At 52.0% G+C, this 22,449-nt stretch overlaps 1 protein-coding gene across 3 annotated transcripts; it reads right to left on the reverse strand.

Annotated features, from left to right (window-relative positions):
- Window positions 1-152: 152 nt before the first annotated feature.
- On the reverse strand, window positions 153-22,110 carry ARHGEF40 (Rho guanine nucleotide exchange factor 40). 3 transcript variants are annotated; one of them, XM_055537154.1, is made up of 24 exons: window positions 21,711-22,110; window positions 18,770-18,967; window positions 16,899-18,150; window positions 16,584-16,751; window positions 16,316-16,436; window positions 15,682-15,778; window positions 15,491-15,571; window positions 15,246-15,362; window positions 10,617-10,712; window positions 10,394-10,509; window positions 9,894-10,020; window positions 7,724-7,846; window positions 7,504-7,647; window positions 6,406-7,016; window positions 6,058-6,292; window positions 5,610-5,696; window positions 4,571-4,786; window positions 3,690-3,860; window positions 2,710-2,887; window positions 1,890-1,994; window positions 1,520-1,663; window positions 884-1,026; window positions 454-499; window positions 153-334 (listed from the first exon to the last, which is right to left on the reverse strand). In XM_055537154.1, the coding sequence occupies exons 1-23, from the start codon at window positions 21,711-21,713 to the stop codon at window positions 458-460; spliced, it is 4,575 nt and encodes a 1,524-aa protein (XP_055393129.1). In that variant the 5' UTR covers window positions 21,714-22,110; the 3' UTR covers window positions 153-334; window positions 454-457. The 3 variants fall into 3 exon arrangements, with proteins under 3 accessions (XP_055393129.1, XP_055393127.1, XP_055393128.1); XM_055537152.1 differs by having other exon boundaries at window positions 884-1,014; window positions 21,711-22,028; XM_055537153.1 differs by lacking the exon at window positions 1,520-1,663 and having other exon boundaries at window positions 884-1,014; window positions 21,711-22,029.
- Between the last annotated feature and the right edge of the window lie 339 nt (window positions 22,111-22,449).

The raw sequence follows: 22,449 nt of genomic DNA on the forward strand, positions 1-22,449 counted from the left end.
GAACACAGGCTATGGAGGCAGGGCTGACACGGAGCTGTGTCCTGGGAGTATGCACTGGCCCCGGATGGGGAAGGACTGGACGGAGGAAAATTTCCCCACCTCCAGGGTATAAAGGCAAGCAAGTGTGGACACTCTGGTTCTTGTAGGAAGGCACCTGGCTGGGAAGAGCTAGAGACAGTGGTAGCAGGGAGACATACTAGTCCTTTGACCTCCTCTCTGTCCAGGAAGCAGAGGGAAGGACTTCAGTGCTCTTCCAGTCCTCCACTCTGTGCCCTCAGCATCCCAGCCCAAAGTGCGCTGAGAGGAGGGGCGGTAGCCAAGCTCCGGATCTTCTCTGGAAGCCAGGAGAGAAGAGGGAAGATGGGTTGGGAGAGGGAAGAAGCTGACTCCCAGGCATCTGGGGAAGGGAAGGGAAAGGATGTAGGATATGGTAGAAAGGGGGCACCAACTCACCCAGTCACAGAGGCGTGGTGGGGTCGCTCAGGGCCCGGATATGACTCTGAAGGAAGAGAAACCACAGTGAGTTTAAAGCATAAGAAATCATCTCTTGTATAGAGAGATTATATAACCCTCCCTCTCTCCCAAGCCTGTCAATTAGTTCACCCTTTTTTCCTCCTCATCATTCCTGAATTTTGTGGATTGAATCCAAGTTCAAACCAGTCTGTTAGAATTCTCCCCTTTCTCTCACTCTTGCACTACATTCCTTATTAAAGATTCTTTTTCACTTCTGACCTTCATCCCTCTCAGCCACGCCTGGAGGAGAGGAGAAACGCAGACTGGACAATAGCCTTGCGGGAGCACAGGCTCACTGGTTCCTCTGCCCCTCATGAGTTGAACGACCAGAAGAGCCCACCCCATTCTCAGCACTACTGCAAGGACTTACCTGCCGGGATAGCCCTAAGATCCCTCCACTGGACAGAATGGGAGTGCTGCTCCCAGGGTGTGGGGCTTGCAGGCTGGGGCTGTTTCTCGGTCCTGGGGACACATCTCCAGAAGAGTCAAGTGTTTCTGGGGCTGGAGGGGAAGCTAGGGTGAGAGCAGAGTACAGAACCCCTCTAGATTACCTTAAGCAACCAAGCTGCTCCATCAGGGAAGAAAAAGCTCCATAGCAACAGGAAGCTGTAAGTCACCATAGCAATCCAGTTGCAAGAGAACCCCCCTACCAAGAGGCAGGAAATTGTCAGCGGCATCATTAGAGCAACCAGGGAAGAAGCGACAGGAAACTATAAGGATTCCCGTGGTGAACCAGGAGGGTACAACAGGAAGCTGAAGCAGTTTCCATAGAAACCCAAGGAGAGCTAGAGAGAGAGGTACAGAGGAAGTGCTTCTTAGCAACAGGCTGCTGTAAGCATTACCCTAGCAACCAGATGGAAGGCTCTTTTAGCAATGGGGAAGCTGTACATAGTTGTCATGGCAACTGGGCCACTTGGCTAGAGAAAGGAATTGCTCAGCAGCAAGCGGCCTGAACATCACCATGATGACCCAGCTGTTGGGAGCCACCCCTTGAGAGGTGCCTCACCCAGGGCAATTTGCTTGACGTCCAGATCCCAGGCCTCCTCCTCGACGCGGGCAGGCAGGGAACAGGCTCCCGGGGAGAGACCGGGAAGGGAGGGGCCGGCATGCTCAAAGGATGACACGGCCACCGAGGCCCGGGTGCGGGCGGCTGCAGAGAGTGGGGGAGGTGGGGGGTGGGGTGCTGGTGTGGGAAAGCCCTCCTGGCTCCCTGAAATGATCCTCATCTCCTAGAGGGCCTCCCAGTCAGTCCCACAGTTTCTGAGAAGATATATCCACTGCGACCCTTCCTCTCTTTCCACCACACCTCCTCACTGTGCATTCACTCTCAAGGTCTTTGACTCCTGGGGGCCACCCCCCTGCACTCCGGCCCTCACCTCTTCCAGTGAGCAGGGCACTCAGTGTCCGCTCCCCAAGTGCTTTGATGTCCAGGAAGGGTTTATTCCCAATGCCCATGGAGACCATCTGCTGCACTCGGAGCTCTAGGGAACAGAGACCATGTTACCAACTTCTTTGCTCCTTCCCAACTCTTCATTCCTCATTCTCATTCTCTTGGCGTCTCTTGTTACTCTCCTGTTACGACATGGATGATGATGGTCCTTGACTTCCCCCTTAGACAGCTGTCTCTTCTCTCCTACCTGTTGCATCCTGCCCATTTGGCATTCCTGCTACTCAACTTCTCTTCTAATACTCACCTCTTCTTTTATCTTGGGTATTAAGAGCAAAATTCCCATTTTTACATACCTTTACAGTGTATCAAGTGTTTCCATATATATCACCTTATTTAATCCTTCCTATCATACCAAGATGTAGATGTTACTTTCCACTTTTCAGATGAGTGGAATGGGAATTAAAGAGAATTAAAAATGAAAAACAAAAACTAGCAAAAGACTGCTCAAAACAAACAAACTAGGTCTGCTAACACAGAAATTAAATTCTGGAAGGCAAGGCACGTGCACAGAACACCCTCTGACTCTCTTTTGCCCAGCCATTTGTGCTCACCTTCCTGAAGTTTAGCGGCTTCCTCTTTTCTTTTGGTACACCTTAGACTAATTTCTATCTCAGCAGTCTCTCTCATGTCGAATCTTCTCATACATCATTCTCCATCTTATACCCTCTTTTCCCCAGGCTCTCTCCAGCTAACCTCCTGCCATAATCTTGATCCCAAGCACACCCGCTCCTGGTTCTGCCCGGTACCCTTGTTGTGGGCTGCCTGTCTCCACAGCAACTGGGCAATAGAACTTGTCCACTTGAGTTTGATCTCTGGTGAGGCTGCCTGCAGGGTGTATGCCTCTCGTGCGCGCCGCCGCCGAAACCACAACTCAAAGCAGAGCCCACTGTCCCCGATGTTTTCCGTTAGCCCCATGTCGGCAGTCTGAGAAAGAGCAGAGGAGTGTGGGTAAAGATGAAGTGCATCCTGACTAGATGGTACCATGTGGAAAAGCACTACACTTAGCTTGGCATCTGGGAGATGCTCAGTAAATGTTTGTTCAACACCTACCCTGTGCCAAGTGCTCTACATTTAGCCTTCACAACAACCACGATTTACAGAAGGGGGGGCTGTATAATACCCAGAGCATCTTGTCCAAAGGCTTATCATAGCTTATTAGAGAAAGTTCAAGCCCATGGCTGTGTTATTCCAAACCCAAGCTTTTTTCTCTATATTGGACTCTGTTGGAACTAGTATAAGAGGACTAAGTCAGAGAAACTCTTAGAATCATGCTACATTGCCTGATCTGGGACTAGGCTGCTATTGATGTTTATCTGGATATCAAGGCTGTTTTCCTAAAGCAAGGCCTCCCTCCTCTTGGTTTCTTCAGTTCCATAAGTTAAGCTATATTTATAGTGTCCTCTCTTCATCCCCCAGGGACCATCCCTAACTCAGAAAGCATGTGTGTTCTTAATGGGAAAGGTCCTCCTCCCTTCTGGTTTGGAATGCCTCATGAATCTCCTGTGTGAATAAGAACGCGATGCAGTAGGCCAATGACAAGGACTTCTGTCACCTCAACACCCTAACCTGATGTTTGATTACAGGCCAAAGCCTGTTCGACATGATACAGATTCTGAAGCTGGGTTGGGATTGAGTTTTCCAGAACATCCTGAGTTCTCAAGAAGAGCATGATTTCCTGTCCTGTCCCTGTGGTTTCCCACCACCATCCTGCCCCCAGGCATTGTACCTTAAAGGCCTGCTTATAAACGAAGGTCTCTGACGCCCCCTCAGGGCCCTTGAGCTTGCTGAACAGGAGGAGATGCTCAAAGAGAAAGACATGGCGAAAGCACTTTTTTCGGCCACAGATGACTGTGAAAGGGTCCCGGTGCAGGAGTTGGCCCTGCTCCTTCAGATCTATCTGGGGAAAGCAAAAGGAAAAGTCATTGGCCCTGGAGCCCTTTATATGTATTTTATGGAGCGTAAAAATGGGATTTATAGGGCAAGGGGCCTAGTGCACTGGTTCTCAGGCAGAGTGAGGAAATCAGGAAAGCCCCTGGCCTAGAATCCATCTACTGGTCACCATGCACAGCACACCTGGCGTGGCAGCACAGCCCCGCCTCTGAAGACAGAAGATTGACCACACAGTAGGGTTTAGAGCCTCCAGTGGGTAAGCCTTTGCATGTTGGGAACCAAAGCACCATTTTGCCCCAGGAAGAGAATCAAATCAGCGAAGACCTGAAGGGAAAAGAGGTCTAACCCAGTGGAGGTAGGTTTCCAAGCTGTTCTGGAACCTTAGGGCTGGAAAGAGACTAAGGAGAGGAGAATAGGTATGTGTTGAGTGTTGAGATACAGAATGAACTGCAGGGTAGATGTAGATAAGAATTAGGAAAGGAATAGGAAAGCAGAGGCAGACACAGGGTCATGGGCTGTTGGGCAGGACATAGCTTTATTAGTAATGAGGAAATTGAGGACCAGTGAAGTTCAGTGACTTGACCAAAGCTATCCACGTTTGTTAGAAATGACAGCCTGGGGCCCTCTGACATTGAGTCTAGTTCCCTGGTCACCAGCCCATACTGCTTCTGAGGTCACAGGGCAGCCTGAGCTGGTGTGTCTGGAACATGCCCTTACCTCACAGCCACGCACCGCTTCTACAGCCAGCAGGTCTCTGCCACGGATCTCTTGTTCCTGGAGCAGCTGCACAGCAGCCCCAAGGGCCTGGCGCTCAGAACTTGGTTCAGGCCCAGCTTCCCTTAGGAGCTCCTCTAAGAGCCGCCCATACCTGGCCAGCTGCTCCAGGGGCTGCTGCAAGGCCCGGGGCAGGTGAGGGCCCCCCTCCAAGGTGCCCTAGTATGGGGAGGAAACAGATAGGAATGAGGGAAGGTGCTAAGACCTTGGAGAAGATGAGCAGTACTCTGGGTTTTTAGGGGTAGGTAGATCAAGTCCAGATGGTCTTCCCAGGTGGTACTAGAACCCACCTGCCAATACAGGAGACTTAAAAGACTCAAGTTTGATCCCCAGGTCAGGAAGATCCCCTGGAGGAGGGCATGGCAACCAGCTCCAGTATTCTTGCCTGGAGAATCCCATGGACAGAGGTGCGTGGCAGGCTACAGTCCATAGGGTCACAGAGTTGGACATGACTGAAGCAATTTAGCACACACCCACAAGCCCAGATACGCCCAAAGGTAAGGTGAAAAACCTTTCCGCAGAAAGAAAGGAGGTAGGAGGCCTGCATGAGACTCAGACATCCTCTATATCTTAAAGGAGAATGGAAGAGGAATACAAACAATCCCTTGAATTCTCCGGCTTTTAACTTTTGAAGGCACTTTCACATCTTTTGATGTGAGGTCTTTTGACCCTCCGAGCAGTCCATTAGTTAGATGTAGTGAATACTGCCCACTTTTACTGGATACAGAAACAGCGGCCTGGAGGAATCAAGACCCTTGCCCAAAGTCCTCAGGTGGACCGGATATGATCCCAGCTTCACCTGGCTCCCAGACCAATGTGTGCCCCACCCTCAGCAATTCTGGGAGATTACTGGTAGCTGATGCTCCACGGCACGTCTAGGAAAGCTTTTTTTTCCCTGAGAGATTTTGAGGTTGAATTTTGAGGCTGAATTTGATGTCTTCCTGGCTTCTCCCCTTCTCATGAGAGTAGGAGAAAAAGTTACCTTGGTTGGGGGGCTGAGGGCTGTCAGACCGGTCTCCAGTTTGTGCCGGTGCTTCACGTACTGGGCATAAAGGCTGAATTGGTCCCCCTGTGCCAGTAGGGAAGCAGTAAGTCATCTCCATGAGGCCCTGCAGACCAGCCTCTCCCTCTCCTCCTCCACATCCTGTGCAGCCGGAAGGAGGGACCGGCCCCCGGGGAGCACTCAGTCTGCCTGGGGAATGACAGGCTCCGGTGGAGAGGGCAAAGGCCAGGCAGCCCTGATGTTGGGGACACAGAGGTGGAGTAGATCCAGGAGCCCAGCAAACAGCACTAGGCCCCCCCAGTATCTGGGACTGCACATTCCGGTGGGGGGAGCAGGGAGGAGAGATGTACTGAGAAGGAGGGACCGTGGATAGGGCTGAGACATGTGAAGGGAGAAGCCCTGGAAGACATTTTAGAGGCTGACTCACATGGCGAAGGAAGCAGGCCCCGATGCGCAGAGGGTGGGTGGCGCAGCCCTGAAGTTCCCGCAGAAAGTGTGTCCGGTGGAAACTGCGGAGCCTCTCCCGGGCGCTCAGGGCAGCGGCCCAGGTGCCCCGCAATTCTGGAGTCAGCTCAGGCCCTGGGGGTGGCACCGGCTCACTCAAGGCAGCCACATATTCTTGCTCACAGGTAATCAGCTCAGACACCAGACGCTGCTGGGCGCTGCAGGTACCACAGAGAGAGACGGGAGGCTGTGGCATGGGAGGCAGTCACCACCCCGACAATGTCACATTCTTTTCCTGCGGGGCAGCTGGGTCTGCTGCTTGGGTTCTCACCTGATGCTCCGCTTGCGCTCCATCCGGGGGGTGCCCACTCCCCAGGGCCCTTCTGGTCCCCCAGCCCGGCCCAGCAGCACGTGTTCCCGGGGTGAGCACGTCCTGTCTACCACCTCCGTACTGGTGACCTCCAGGCCTCGGATCAGCACAGTCCTTGGTGGTCTGCCTTCTGCTTCCGGACCCAGCTCGGCACCCTCCTCCTCATAGTCCTCCCCACAGGGGGCCAGGGAGCAGTGGGATGGGGCTGCCCGTGGCCCAGGGCTGCTGGGGAGCAGCAGGGAGCTGAGGCTGGGTGAGGGGCTGTGGGGGCCCCGTGGGGCCCCTCCGCTACTGGCACTGTCTGCCCGTCGTCGCCGGTGGCCCCGGGGACTCGCCTCCTCCCCCAGCTGTTGCTGAATCCTCCTCTCCAGCTCTTGGCAGCGGGCCCGGCAGCGGCCCCATTCTCGCAGGGCTGCCGGGCTGCCCAGGTCCAGGGCCAGGGCCCGCATCTCCTGGAAGGTGCCAGCACTGGGCTCCGGGGCACGCCGCAGGGCCAAGGCTGCCAGCACCGCCTCCCGCCCTGGTCCCGCTCCTGCCAGCCTCGCAGAACCTTCGTCCACCCATTCGTGTGCCTGCAAGGCCAAAGGGATGGGGAGTGGGGCCAGGAAAGGGTGAGGTCTCGGGCCACTCCCACGAGCTGCCCCATGGCAGCTCCTGTCCTTCTTCACCGATGGCTTCCCAAGGCCCAGTACCACCACCCCCCCTCAGAACACCTCCCCTCACTGTCCTGCATCCCTGCCTAATGTGTTACTCTGAGCTGGTAGGGAGACAGAGGGGCCTAGATGAAGATGGCCAAGACACAGAATTTACAAGTGGCAGGCTCTGTACTGAGTGCTTGTTACATACTGCTTATGATAAGCCTCACGCAGCCCTGTGAGGTAGGTGCCACAAGGCACACTCAGGTTTAGTCTCCTATCCCAGGTCATTTATCAGGTTAGAGCCAAGAGTCAAAGCCCAGGGGAGGCCTCCTAAGTCCTGGCTTCTAACAGCTCCCCAGTCAGCTTCTCCAGGCAGAAGAAAGGTAGCGGTGGGCACTGGAAGAAAAGGCTCGGCACATACCTGCTGGAAGAAGCGCTGTAGCCGCAGAGCCCGATGGAGGCCACTCTCCGCCTGCTCCAGGCGCTGTTCAAAGACATCCAGAAGCTTCTGGGAGGCAGCGTCCTCTTCCAGGGCCAGGGTCTCCCTCGCCTGAGCCAGGTGTTCCTGGAGAAGGGAGGCTGCTCTGAGGCCTGGCCCTCAGTCCAACAGTCTCCCCTTCCTCCCCGCTCCCCCTTCTCACCTGAACCTCAGCACTGAAAGCCCGGAATTGTAGCTCTGTCTCCTGCAGGGCAGGCAGGGAGTCCCCAGGCACGGCAAAGCTCGCCAGCTGCTCCTCTCCGGGGCCTGAAAGCCACTGCAGTGCCTGGGGCAGACAGGGTGGGAGAGCAGGGCCATGAGGGAGAATGGGGCAGGCAGGGTGAAGGAGAGCTGAGGTCCAGCTCCCACCTCACTGCCCTAACTTGTAGAAGTTGGGGGAAACCACGTTGTCTCAGCTGTCAAGTGGAAATAACAGTGAGTGGTGATAATTTCCACAAGGGTCAAGCGAGAAAGTGAGTAAGAGATCTTTGTAAAACACGAGGTGAAGGGGAGGCTGGGCTGTTAGGAAGCACTGAGAGACCTGTGCTTGGGTTCCAGGGCTATGCCTGGAGGTGAAATAGATAAAACTAGTGTGAACTGGAGGCAAAGGGGCCAGAAGAAATTTCACATTTACAGAGCCTAGTGACAGAGGGGCAGTAGTTCCAGGGACTGGGCCTGGAGAGACAACTCAGGATTGTGTGTGTGTGTGTGTGTGTGTGTAGCTCTGGTTGCCTATTATGGGGCTCTAGGAACTCTCATGTTGGTTCTGGGATGTTTGACCAAAAAGGGATGGTAATTCCTTCCTCTGAAGAAAGGCTGGAAGCTGGGGCAAGACAGCCTGAGGACAAGAAGTCTGAGAATGTTCCCAATAACCTGTGCCAACAATAAACACTTCTGCAGTCCTCTGCTGAAATCATTTGATCACCCTAATGCCCTCGTGAGGCAGGCCTTACTGTCACCCCCATTCTGCAGACGAGGACGTGGGAAGTCAGAGATGTTTCAAGGCTTCTCCAACATCTCACTCTTAGCAGAGCACAACTCAAACTGAGCACCTTAGACTCCAAATCCTGTGTGCTAACAGTTTTTAAACAGGAGGAAAACAGCTAATAAGCAAGCAAACAAACAGTAGAAGTAGGGGGTTAGGTTTTATGTGAAGCAGAGTGCCTGGAAGAGGGCTCCACCAGATACCCTGGTGGTTCTGCCTGCAGTAAAGCATCTGCCTGCAATGTCGGAGACCTGGGTTCAATCCCTGTGTCAGGAAGATCCCCCTGGAGAAGGAAATGGCAACCCACTCCAGTACTCTTGCCTGGAAAACCATGGATGGAGTAGCCTGGTAGGTTACAATCCATGGGATCGCAAAAAGCTGGACACAACTGAGAAACTTCACTGGTTCACAGACCTGGATGCTGGAATGTGTGTGTGCGCTTAGTCACTCAAGAATACTGGAGTGGGTTGCCAGGCCCTCCTCCAGGAGATCTTTCCAACCCAGGGATCGAACCCAGGTCTCCAACCCAAGTCTCCTGCGTTGTGGACAGATTCTTCACTGTCTGAGCCACCAGGGAAACCCAGATGCTGCAATGGAGGAAGCTAAATATGCAGAAATCTCAGAAAAGACAGCCCTGCCCCTACCCTCCTTTGTCATTGACCCTGAGATGACCCTTCCCCTGAGGCTACATGCATTCCATGAGGTGATCACTCAGCACACACAGGAGTTATGGAAGAACAATCAGATTTCAAAGCTCCCTTTACCCTACAAGGTAGGGTGGACAGCAAATCTCTTTGGAGCTCTTAACCCCAGGAGAAAAGAGTTAAGGTTCAAAAAAGCAAGCCTTATCCCCGAATCTTTCTCATAAAGAGACTTCAGTTTCCAAGGCATTTAGCAGCTTCCATCATCCTCTCCTTCTAAGGTGGAGGGAGGTGGGACCTTTCCAGCCTCAGGTTTGGGGATGATATTGCCTAAGGGGTGGACAGAGCTGGTGTCAATGGACATTTGTTATTTCTGAGCTAAGGAGGTAGGCTCTCAGAATCAATAGACTCTTCCTACAGTCCCCGAGGGTACCTGAGCATCTCACAATTTCTAAGGATCCTTGATCAAATATCAACAGTGGGAAGGGGAGATCTGGCTTCTCTTTCTTGCTGGTGCTGAAATGCCATCTCCCTCTTGCTGAATCTCACACTGACCATGATCAACTTCCAAGGAGATGAGGAGGGAGGGAGGGTTGTTCAAGCCAGGTTAGGAGAACACCATCAATCGTAAGTATCAGTGGGAAAAGCGTTGCTGGAGGCCAGGCCCTCAGGTGGAAAGAGGCATGGGGGAGGGGGTGTTGGCTCACCTGCTGCAGTCGGTGTAAGCGTTGCCGCTGCTCCTGCTGCTGCACGTGCAGATTGGAGAGGCGCACGAGCTGGTGAATGGCTTCATCTACCTCTTGATACAGTGCAGCTGGACCTGGACCTTCCAGCCTGGGGAGGAAGAGGGGCAGAATTAACCACTGCCCTTGTCAAGCTCCCCTCCAACCCCATCGCATCCTTGCATTCCAACGTGAGGGGTGACACAGCATTCTAGGTCAGCAGATGGGCCTGAATCTGAATCCTGACTCTTCCATTTACTGACTGACCTTGGCCAAGACATTAAACATTTCTGATCCTCCAAATCTCCATTTATAATCATGACTAGCACCTGGGGATGTTATGAGGGTTGTAAATGGAGAAGCATGATATCCTGTCCAGATAACATGCTTAGTAAGAATTTTCTGGCAGCTAAGGTGAACTGGCAGTTCTCTGCTGTGTCTCCATCATGCATGTCCACCTGCCCCCGTGCACCCATCCCTCGTACTTGCTGCTGTGGGTGGAGCGCAGCTTCATCAGGATGGCTCCTCCGTCCCTCTGCAGCTCCGTCAGCCGGGGATCTGCCAGTACCTTCTGCAGGGGCTCAGGCATTCCTACCACCTCCTGGCAGGCAGGGAGAAATTGACAGGGTTCCACCAGAAGGTCCTCAGCTCAGCTTAGCCCCATCCCCACCTCCACCTCATGCCCTTTTGTCCCATCTCATTTCATACCTCTCCTTCTGGCTCTGCTGCTCTCTCTAGTTCCTCAATGGCTTGCCGTATAGAGCCCAGCACACCTCGGCACAGGTGGCACAGCCTTGCCACTTGCTGAAACAAATACACGGGGATGGAGTCCAGGGACAGAGTCTAGGATAAGGGGCCTAAGCTCAAGAGTGGAGGTGGGGCAACCCTAGAGACTTTTATGAGGCAATGCTGGATTCAGTTAGAAAGTAGGTTATTGCTTACTAACTATATGACTTTAGGCAGATCCAGAAAATTCCCTGAACCTCAGTGTTCTCTACTGTAAAGATGTACCAGATTTAAAGGTTTAAACAGATGACCCTACATAAGCAGTTAGCACAGGGCTGACACATTTTACAGCTTAGTAAACATGAATCTCCTTTCCCTCATCTGCACTGCCTCTTCACACTATAAAACCCACCTCTCTGCCTATTCAGATGCACTTCCCCTTTGATCCACAGCTTAGAGACCATGTTACAGACCCTCTTTAATACTCAGCTCAGATCATGTTCAGACCTCTTTTCTTGAAGACAGCATTCAGATTTCATAAAATCAGAGATGTCCCAATTGGTGTACTTTGTGGGCAAAAATCTTGAGGCTGGAATGTTGGTGCAGGGAGCAGGTATAGGAAGGCACCATCTCCAAAAGTAAGTAACTTGTTACAGGTCATATGGAACCAGAATCAGCCCCTCTGAGTCAGTTCTTTCTAGAACCCCAGTGACATTCTGCATGCTTCTCCTGTTGTTTCTAACTTATCTTCCACCAAAAATGATATGTTATTTAATGTCATGTTAAGAATCACAAAAAGAGAAGATTACAGGCCAATATCACTAATGAACACAGATGCAAAAACACTCAACATTAGTAAACCAAATCCAACAATACATTAAAAGGACCATGCATCATGATTAAGTGGGATTTATTCCAGATATGCAAGGATGGTTCAACACTCTGCAAATTAATCAACATGAAACACCACATTAACAAAATGAAGGCTAAATATCACATGATCATCTTGATAGATGTGGAAAAACTTTTCACAAAATTCAATATCCACTTATTATTTAAAAAAAAACTCTCAATAAAATGGGTAAAGAGGGAAACACCTCAACATCATAAAGCCCAATTATGACAAACCCACAACTAACATTATACTCAATGATGAAAAGCTGAAAGCATTTCTTCTAAGATGAGGAACAAGACAGGGACATCCATTCACACCAGTTTTATTCAACATAGTTTTGGAAGTCCTAGACACAGCAATCAGAGAGGAAAAAGAAATAAAAAGGCATCCAAACTGAAAAGGAAGAAGTAAAATGGTCACTGTTTGAAGATGATATGATACTATACATAGAAAATTCTAGAGAAGCCACCAAAAAACTACTGTAACTCACCAATGAATTCAATAAAATTGCTGGATACTGAATTAACATATAGAAATCGAAAGAAAAAAAAAGAAATCGGTTGCATTTTTATACACTAACAATGAACTATCAGAAAGAGAAATGAAAACAATTCCATTTATAATAATATCAAAACAAATAAAATGCCTAGGAATAAACCTAACCAGGGGGGTAAAAGATCTGTACTTGGTATAACACATTGATGAAAGAAACTGAAGATGACACAAACAGATTGAAAGATATACCATGCTCATGGATTGGTGGAATTAATATTGTTAAAATGTCCATAGTTCCCAAGGCAATCTACAGATTCAAGGCAATCCCTATCAAAATATCAATGGCATTTTTCACAGAACCAGAACAAATAATTTTAAAATTTATATGAAAATACAAAAGACTCTGGATAGCCAAAACAATCTTGAGAAAGAAGACCAAAGTTGGAGGTATCATGCTCCCTGATTTCAAACTGTAACTACAAAGTTACAGTAATCAAAACAGTATGATACTGGCACAGAAATAGACACACAGATCAATGGAACAGAATGGAGAACCCAGATATGAATCTACACACATATGACCAATTAACCTGTGACAAAGGAGGCAAGAATGTACAATGGAAAAAGACCATCTCTGCAATAAATGGTGTTGGGAGTACTGGACAGCTACCTGCAAAAGCATCAAACTGGACTACTCTTTCACACCATGCACAAAGATAAATTCTAAATTGATTAAACACTTGAATGTAAATCTTGAAATAACAAAACTTCTAGAAGAAAATATAAGCAATATGCTTCTTGACATTTTAGTATTTTTTTTTGGATACATCTCTTTAGGGAAGGGAAACAAAAGCAAAAATAAACAAATGGGATTACATCAAACTACATCACTTTTGTGCAGTGAAGGAAACCATCAACAAAATGAAAAAACTCCCTACTGAAGTGGAGAGGATATTTGCAAACAATATATCCTATAAGGGGTTAATATCCAAAATATATGAAGAACTCATACAACTCAATATCAAAAAAGCAAGCAACCCAATTAAAAAATGGGCAGAGGATCTGAATAAACATTTTTCCAAAGAAGACATACAGACAATGTTTCATGGACAACAGGCACCTAAAACAATGCTCAACATTATTCATAAACAGGAATGTGCAAATCAAAACCACCATGAGATACCACCTCACACCTGTCAGAATAAGTATAGGTGAGGATGTGCAGAAAAGGGAACCCTCATGCAGTATTGGTGGGAATGTAAACTGGTGTGTAGGCACTATGGACAACAGTATGGATAATCCTCATATGATCCAGCAATTCCACTCCTGAGTATTTAATACAAAGAAAGTGAAAACAGCAATTAGAAAATATATATGCACCTCTGTGTTAATTGTCGGAGAAGGCAATGGCAACCCACTCCAGTACTTCTGTCTGGAAAATCCCATGGACGGAGGAGCCTAGTGGGCTGCAGTCCATGGGGTCGCTAAGAGTTGGACACGACTGAGCGACTTCACTTTCATTTTTCACTTTCATGCATTGGAGAAGGAAATGGCAACCCACTCCAGTATTCCTGCCTGGAGAATCCCAGGGACAGGGGAGCCTGGTGGGCTGCTGTCTATGGGGTCGCACAGAGTCGGACACGACTGAAGCGACTTAGCAGCAGTAGCAGAAGCATGTTAATTGTGCCATTATTACAATAGCCAAGATACAGAACCAATTTAAATTCCCATCAGTAGATGAATGGCTAAAGAAGATGTGGTGTACACACACACACACACACACACACACGAATATTACTCAACCATAAAAAGGATGAAATCTTGCCATTTGTAACAACATGGATGGGCCTAGAGGGTATTATGCTAAATGAAATAAGTCAGACAGAAAAATACAAGTACTGAATGATTTCATTTATATGTGGAATCTAAAAAACAAAACAAACGAACAAACATAACAAAACAGAAACAAAGTTATAGATACAGATAACAAACAGGTGGTTGCCAAAGGGGAGGGGGTGGGGAGAGAAAAGAAATAGGTGGGGGAGATTAAGAAGTACAAACTTTCAGTTGCAAAGTAAATCAGCCACAGGTATGAAATGTACAGTGTGGGGAATATAGTCAATAATTATGTAATACCTTTGTATGGTGACAGATGTTAATTAGACATCATGGTGATCATTTTGAAATGTATGGAAATATTGAATCTACTCTTGTATACCAGGAACTAAAATAGTGTTGTTGGTCAATTATACTTCAAAAACAAATAAACAAAAAACTCATAGAAAAAGAGATCCGGTTTTTGTTTTTTTTAAAGGGTGTAGATGAGGGGGAGGGGGAATTGGACAAAGATGATCAGGGCTACCCTGGTAGCTCAGCTGGTAAAGAATCTGCCTGCAAGGCAAGAGACCCTGGTTCAATTCCTGGGTCAGGAAGATCCCCTGGAGAAGGGATAGGCTACCCACTCCAGTATTCTTGGGCTTCCCTGGTGGCTCAGCTGGTAAAGAATCCTCCTGCCACGTGGGAGACCTGGGTTCTACCCCTGGGTTGGGAAGATCACCTGGAGAAGGGAAAGGCTACCCATTCCAGCATTCTGGCCTGGAGAACTCCATGGATTGTATAGTCCATGGGGTTGCAAAGAGTTGGACAACTGAGCGATTTTCACTCACTCAATCAAAAGTTAAAACTTCCAGTTACAAAATGTGATGTGTACTAGGGAAGTGATGTACAACACAATATAATTAACACTGCTGTATGTTAAATATGGAAGTTGTTAAGAGTAAATCCTAAGAGTTTTCATCACAAGGAAAACAATTATCCTATTTCTTTAATTTTGTATCTATATGAGATGATGAATATTCACTAGTGTGGTAATCACTTCATGATTGTATGTAAATCACTTTGTTGTACACCTCAAACATGTTCAGTGCTGTATGTCAACTATATCTCAAAACTAGAAGGAAAAAAGAATTTATTTAATATATCCCTCTCATCTTCCCAGCAGCCCAGGGTACACGCACAATCTTTTGCTCATAAATACTTATTAAATTTGCTAATAAACACATGTTGAATTGTGAACCATAACTACTTATTGAACTAAATGGAAGGGAAATCACTCTTTCCCAGCCCCTTGGTCAAGTCTCATTTGCCATTTTTTCCTAGAAATGTCCTCTGCTGGGTCACTCCTGGCTCCCAGTGTCCTGGGTGTGGGAGAGGAAGCTTACCTGGTGTGTCTCTACCCAGTGACTAGGAGAGGGCTCCCTGTGACCTCCCAAGTCCCACTGCAGCTCCTCTGGCTTGGCCACTCTTCTCAGATCGCCCTCTGATAGCAACTCACCACCCTGTAGACACATGAAGACAGGGGGTTTTGGGCCTGGGCACCTAGGGATTCAGGGATTGACCGGGGCTCCAACTAGCCTCTTCTCTCTCCATCACTGATGGGAACTAGGTGGGAATGAGGAGCTCAAACCTGAAGTCCATGGAGTTCAGCTGGAGGCTCATCAAGAGTGAGAAGCAAGAGCCGCTGAATGAGCGGAGGGTCTCCCGAGTCCTGAAGGCAGAGAAGAATAACCGTAAACTACAGGTGACTAGGTGGCCTGGAATGACCACTAGGGAAGAGTTAGGGCCCAGAAGAAGTAATCATCTCAAGGGATTGGTTACCTGAAGTTGACTCAGGACAGGAATGAGAGCTGGAGGCAGTGGGGGTGCCTTGCGAAGATCCAGCAGGACAGACAGCCCCAATATCTGTAGATCAGGTCTGTGGGGGCAGAAGAGCCAAGGAAAGAGAGAGAGAGAGTGTGTGTGTGTGTGTGTGTGACTCATCCTCAGGAGAAGTTGGATCCTAGCAATGGGCAAAGGATCAAACAAAGCCTGGGATGTGTGTCCAAGCGATAGTGATGACTAGCAATTAGGAGTCTATATTCATACAACTACTGGGTCATGGGATCAGAGTTTAAAAAGTTAGGAATTCTGTGCTACAGAAGGATATGAATTCAATGCCAGCACCTAGCCTAACAGGTTCTGGGTCTCAAGAAATAGTTGTTGGATGAATGAATCAACATTTTTATAATCTAGGTAGTATCTTAGGAGACTGAAAGTCAGCAGGGTTGATTTTGAGGATTGATGAAGACATTCTGCAAGTCAGGGGTCAGGAAGGTCAGACATCAATGACTTGAACAATCTGAGGGTTGTAGAAGTAGGTGTCCTAGAGGTCAGTGTCCTATGGAGAGAAGAGGGCAGGGTCCTTATGACCCAGGAGGTTACTGTGCAGGGTGGCAGCCTGGGCCTCAGTTACCTGAGCAGTGAGTGAAGGTAATGAAGAGCAGTGCTCAGCACGTCTTGGGAGGGTGGGGGCTCCTCGGGAGGGCACGGTGGGGTAATGGTCAGCAGAGCTCGCCCACTCTGGTCCACCCCTCCTGAGGACACAAAATGGCCAGGCTGTCCTGGCTGGGGGCAGGCCTTGGCTACCTCCCGTCTACCCCACCTCCCTCTGCAGCCCACCTTGGAGGCTTTTCCTAGAGGCTTTTTCAACCCCTTCCCTTCAGCCACTGCTGCCCACTGACCAGTCAGGATGAGGAATCCAGATGCCATTAAGTCCCAAGCTACACCAGGGTCATCAGAGATGGAGACTGGGGGCCCTTCTTCCGGAATGCTCTCCCCTTTCACTTCTTGCACAGTCTCGGGGGGTGGTTTTAGGGGGTCGGAGAGGAGCCCTTCTGGATCGTTGGGTGCTGCAGACACAGGGCAGAGCTATGGGCCTGAAGTGAGGACAGGTCTGGCTGTTCCGCCCCCAGCCTCACTTCTGCTTTTCCTCTAGCCCCCTTCCCTAGGCCCCACCTAGCCCGGCCCTTGCCCTACTGGCCTCAACGTTGTCTCACCTGCCATGCACACCAGGCTTAGCCCCTCCTGTTCTCTTTCTCTGGCCCTTTCTTCTACAGGCCCGCAGACTTCTTGGGACCGAGGCTCTTTTCCATCTGGTGGTTTGAGCTCCTCTCTTGGCTCAGGTTCTGGCTTCCCCGAGCCTTCATGTTCCTCCTTAACTGGGCTGCATCCTGGAAGCTCGTGTTTGTTTGGTGGGGGCAGGCTGACAAGGGCTTCCTGGTGGCTGGTCTCTTCCTTGTCCCCAGGGCTCAGTGGGGCACTGTCCCCTCCTCGGTTAAGAGCCCCTCTGCCTGCAGCTCGCTTCTTTCTCCTGTTTCCTTTGCCTGTTCTCCGAGGGGTACCAGGCAGCCCTTCAGCCCCTTGGCCTGGTCCTACTCCAACTTCGCCTGGCCTCAGAGGGCAAGACTCAGAGGCTTCTCCTAGTGCCTCTGCCAGGGGCTCAGATACTTCCAGGGCCGATGCCTCTGGGAAAGCCTCAACCTCAGCTCCCGGGGGAGACCCAGGGGAGGCTCCAGTGCTGCTCCCTTCACCAGGTGGCCGGGCTCCATCATGGTCCCGAGGCCCCAGACCCTTCTGGTGCATCCATGCCCGGTGTCTCCGATGCCGGCCCTTCCCTCCAGCACCCTTGCGTGTGGGTACTGTCCGGGTCCGGGAGAGGCCAGAGGAGCCTTCAGCATCCATGGGGCTCCCCCTCACAGGCAGTGTCACCTCCAGCAGCTCCACATACTCGCCCTCAGGTCCTTCAGCGGGGGCATTGTGCCCATCCCCGGGACTCCGGGTGCCCAAGGCTTCCTCAGGGAGTGGAGGGCTGGGGAGCCCTGGGGGCCCCGAGGGCAGTTCTGGGGGTAGTGTGCTTGGCCGATGTCCAACCATGAGGCCTCCTTTGTGCACAAATCGAGGGCAGATGAGCTCGGCCCAGGGCAGTCGCTGAATCCCAGAGGGCGCAGACAGAAGGCAGGTGCTGAGGCGACCTGTCGGCCTGTCTTTATTGATGCCTTGTAGCCACTCAGGTGTGAACAGGTATGCACAAGCCTCATTAGGCACAGGCAGCTCCTGCACTCGCCCACCCCCTGGGGCCAGGCACTTGAGCGCCAGGCGGGGTGCTTGGGCTGCTGAGGGTACCACTTGCAGGTAGAAGTCTCCCGGGCGCAGCAGCTGCCAGGGGAGGGCGGCCAGCTGCACCACTACCTGCTCGTGCAGGCAGAGGGGCCAGCCCTCGTGGAAGAAGAGGAAACCGCTGTACTGGGCCTGGGGAGATAGAGGGCAGGCTATGCTCAGGCTTCCTCTACTGATGAAGCCAGCAGGAGAGGCTAGTTAGAATGGGACTAGCCTAGGCAGGAGTGGCCTTATGCCTGGTGGGTTAAGACTCCAGGTGTGCAGGAGGAGATATCTTGCTGTGTGCATGTGACAGAAGGAAGGATTGGGACTGATCAGTTTTCTGGTGGTAGGAAGCTTCTCTAGAAAGCTGGTTCCACGAGTAGGAGGGGAAGAACTGAGTCATTATAAAGATGTGGTCAGCAGATGCTATTGTTTTGGAGGAGTTGGAGACTCTTAGGAGGTCTTTAGAGCTGTAGAAGTGACTTTGTTGAGTCATTCTTGGGGGAGTCAGTATCTTGAAAAAATTGATATGAGGAGGGAAATGTCTGGAATTTGGTCTGGAGGGTCAGCATCTTTGGGAGTTGATGTTTCTCAGGGATCACTATTTAGGAAGATGAGTGTCTATGTGTTAGTATCTGAGTGGTAAGTGTCTCTGGGGGCATCAGTATTGGGGAGACAGTGTCTCCGGGTGGGGGGAAATTAGTCTGACTGGTGCCTGGGGTGAGGCAGTGGATCTTAGGGGAGACAGAACAGGAATGTGTTCACTTACACAGGCTTCCTGCTGGATCTTGGCAAGCAGGTGCTTGGCAGGCACCAGGAAGTCCAGTGTGTATCTCAGCGCATCCTCCCGATAAGTCCTCTCCACCACCTGGAACACTTGGCCCAACAGTGTGGGGGCTGTTGCCTCGAAAGGTGGGTAAAGGGCCGCTAGAGTACTCTGCACACAGTCTTCTACTGGCTCAGGCTCCTGGGAGAGACAAGATCAGACAGTGGATCGCTAGCACCCAAGCATGGTTCCTTAAAGGCTGGCGTTGTCCCCCAGGGGCCCCATCAAGTACAAAGTGTGTGTAGAGAGGCGGCATTCAGGAAATACTGGCTGAATGAGATGGGAGTGGGGCTGGGCCAATCAGAGTGCACTCTGAGACCTTGGTTTTGGAGATCTGGGGAGACTTTTCTGTGAACGTCTTTTATCAGGGCTGAACTTAGTTCTTGTACATTGGGATAATTGCATAGGCCCTCTTCCTCAAGAAGAGATGGGCCCCTGGGCCATCAGGGAAGTCACAGGTGGCTGAGAGTTCTGCAGGGTGGAGCCTTTGACACATTCATTCTACTAGTCCCTCCTCACAGGGCCTGCCAACCAGAGTTGTGTTGTTGTGAAGTCGCTCAGTCATGTCCGACTCTTTGTGACCCCATGGACTGTAGCCCACCAGGCTCCTCCATCCATGGAATTTTCTAGGCAAGAGTACTGGAGTGGGTTGCCATTTCTTTCTCCAGGGGATCTTCCCGACCCAGGGATTGAACCCAGATCTCTTGCATTGCGGGCAGACGCTTTGCCGTCTGAGCCACCAGGGAATCACTACCAACCAGAGACCCCCTTCTTAAGCAGAGGTGCCATCACCCATGAGCAATCATATGCTAATGGTCATTGGGTGGGAAGAAGGACTGAAGGGCTATCTGTCTTGAGTCTTTCTAGCACCCCTCATCCTCTCCAGTGGCTCTCAAGGAATCCCTCATTCCTGGAGTATGCTGGATTAGGTTACAAAGACTTGGGTGGGGACAGCTGAAAGAAGGAAAAGTCACAAAAGGAACACGTAGGGAAGGGAGGAGGAGGCTTTGCTGGTATGTATTGCAGCTGAAATATTTTCTGATTTTTGTAAGGCCTGTCTGACAACCTCCATTCTGGGCCACTCAAAAGTTCTCAGCCCCCGTTTCCTCTAGACTCACCTCCCTAAGTTAATCAGTTGGATATCTTTCTCCATCTCAGAACCTAAACAGCCACCCCTTAGGCTATTCCTTTACAAACTTACTTCTCTTTCAAGGTGGCTTTGAAATTCCTTTTATCAGATTTCTTTGCTGTAACTGGGCAAGGGTGATGCTCGAATTGAAGTGTTTACTTAGTTTTCTACTCTGCATTGCCCTCCCCATCCCCTACTCCGCCGGCTCTGCCCTGAGGATAAAACCGCATACTTTACTTTGAGTCCTTCCAGCCTGAGTGTTACAAGCCTGTCCCGACAGTCAGAACAGCGAGGCAGCCACTCCAGAGAGCGACAGTCAGTGCGTCAGCACCGAGACCCGGCCCCAAGGTGTGTGGGCGAGCAGACAGACCCCCCAGTGTTCCGGGGACCCGGCCAGCTCCGGGAGCGTGGGTGGGGGAGGGTGGGGATGGGCGGGGTGAGGCAGAGTGGGCTGTCCCCTCGGAGGCCTGGAAGGGGGAGCTAGAGCTGGAGCGGCGAGGCAGCTGCAACCCATTAGGGGCGGTGAGCTCATGGCTGAGTGAGAGTCTCAGCCACAGGAAACGGCAGCGGCAGGAGGGGAGGAGGGGTCTGGGGTGGGAAAGGGCGGGCAGGAGCTCAGCGACCCGGCCTCCAGCCGGCCCGGACCAAAGAGAAGAGCAGAGAGACTGAGTCAGCTCTCCCTGGCCCAGTTCCTCTTTCTTCTTGTTCCAGTCTCCCTGCCAGGGGCTGCCCTTCCTTCTGTAGAGGAACAACCCCGGTGGTGCTCCTACCCCTCCTCCACTCCCTGCTGTGAGCGCCCCCTGGCAGGGCCTCTCCCCCTCCTCCACTCCGTGCTGTGAGCGCCCCCATGGCCGTGCACCCCCCATCCCTCCGCAGTGGGCGCTCTCCCTGGCAGTGCCCACACCTGCAATGACTCTTTAGAGAGTTCTTTTGGAGTGAAAGTTCACGGGACCATGTCCACTCCTATAGGCACGGCCGTCCCCTAACAGCGCTCTCCTGCTTCCTGTGCCCTCGAGTTGCTGCTGCCAGGGTCCCCAACCCGCTGCAGCGGGAATGCTCCGAGACAGTGCTTCGCTTCCCTGCAGCGGGAGCTCCGGGGCACTCCTCCCCCCATCGCATCTCGGGTCGGCTCCGGCATCGTTACGCCCCCTGGCACTGTGGGCCCCCTCCCCACTCTGTCCACTACTCTGAGGCAGCATCTCTTTCTCCACGGGAATTTCCCTTTTTGACGAGGTCCCTGGCCCCAACCCAGCCGCAGCTGTGGCCGGTCCCCCAGGGCCGGATGGGTGGGCCCGGGGTGGGGCCCGGGATGGAAAATGGTGGTTCCAGGCAGGTCATTTCTCATGACCCAAGGCCGGGCCCCCCTCCAGGGCCGCTGCAGCACGAACCCACAGGGGTCTCCCGCGGGTAAGGAGTTGGGACTGGGAGGGGGAGGGAAGATCCTGCAAAGGAAAGCACAAGTCAGGACAGAGGAGGGCGAGGGGAGGTATGTGGATTAGGGGGAGAGACCTAAGGGAGGTTGGGGGAGGGCGCGAAGAAGAGGGGAAGAAAGGAGTGAGGGCAATACCCAGTGGGGTCAGAGTCAGTGGGGCAGACAGGCAGATCAAAGAAAAGAAGGGGGGGATGGGAGGAAGGAGAGTCCCAGGAGCGCTCAAGAGTTCCAAGCTGGAGCAGGAGGCACCCAGCTTGGGGCTGGCGATCCGCAGAGGACGGCGCGAAAGCGGAGGGGACACCGGGTGGCGACGCGGGACTCACCATGGCTCGGCTCGCGGCCGCGTCCGACGCTCGGGCCGGCGGGCGGGGCCGAGCGCGCCGCCGCCTCCCTCCCGCCGCTCGCGTCTCGCCGGGTCTGGCTAGGGGACAGCTCCGGCCGCGGTGGCGGCTCGGCCCGCTCGGGCTCCCAGGCCGCGGGGCCCCACCAGGGAGGGTCGAGACGGCCGCCCCTCCTCGCCCCGCCCTGCAGTGCCCGCCTCCGCCTCCGCGTCCGACCCCCTGCCGGGACGCCCTCTCCCGCGCCGGGCCTCTGGCTGCTCCCCTCGACGCCCCCAGAGGATCCACCCGGCTCTCCCCCAACCCTCTTCCACCTCCGCCCCGCCCTCCAGCCCGTCTCCTCGACCCTGACCCTCGGAGGCCCGTCCCGCCGAAGATGCCCCTCTTTTCCCGCCTCCGCCTAGCTCCCTAGGCGATCAGTTTAGTCTCCGCGAGGGACTGTCCAGAGACTGGGGCGTGCGTGAATTCCCTGGGGTCCCCAGCCTAGGATTGGAGTCATTTGATGGCCGGAAGCCTCCTGAGTCTAACTCGCCTGGGAACCTCTTCTCCCCTCGGTTGCCAGACTTGGGCAGCACTGGCAGCACCTGGAGCTCAGCCCCCGCCCCCAACACACACACACACACACACACACACACCCCTGGAGCTCAGCCCCCGCCCCCAACACACACACACACACACACACAGCCCCTGCTAGCTTCCCTCGGAGCTGGGGCAGGAAAATCGG

Source organism: Bubalus kerabau, chromosome 10 (genome assembly GCF_029407905.1).
Source record: "Bubalus kerabau isolate K-KA32 ecotype Philippines breed swamp buffalo chromosome 10, PCC_UOA_SB_1v2, whole genome shotgun sequence".
NCBI classification, from domain to species: domain Eukaryota; kingdom Metazoa; phylum Chordata; class Mammalia; order Artiodactyla; family Bovidae; genus Bubalus; species Bubalus kerabau.

Excerpts from the sequence above, each read along its gene's own strand:
- ARHGEF40 (XM_055537154.1), bottom strand. Across the intron at positions 15,572-15,681 it reads CTGTCCTGAGTCAACTTCAG|GACTCGGGAGACCCTCCGCT; the intron begins GTAACCAATCCC and ends CTCTGCCTTCAG. Across the intron at positions 4,787-5,609 it reads CCCTCAGCCCCCCAACCAAG|GGCACCTTGGAGGGGGGCCC; the intron begins GTAACTTTTTCT and ends TCCCCATACTAG.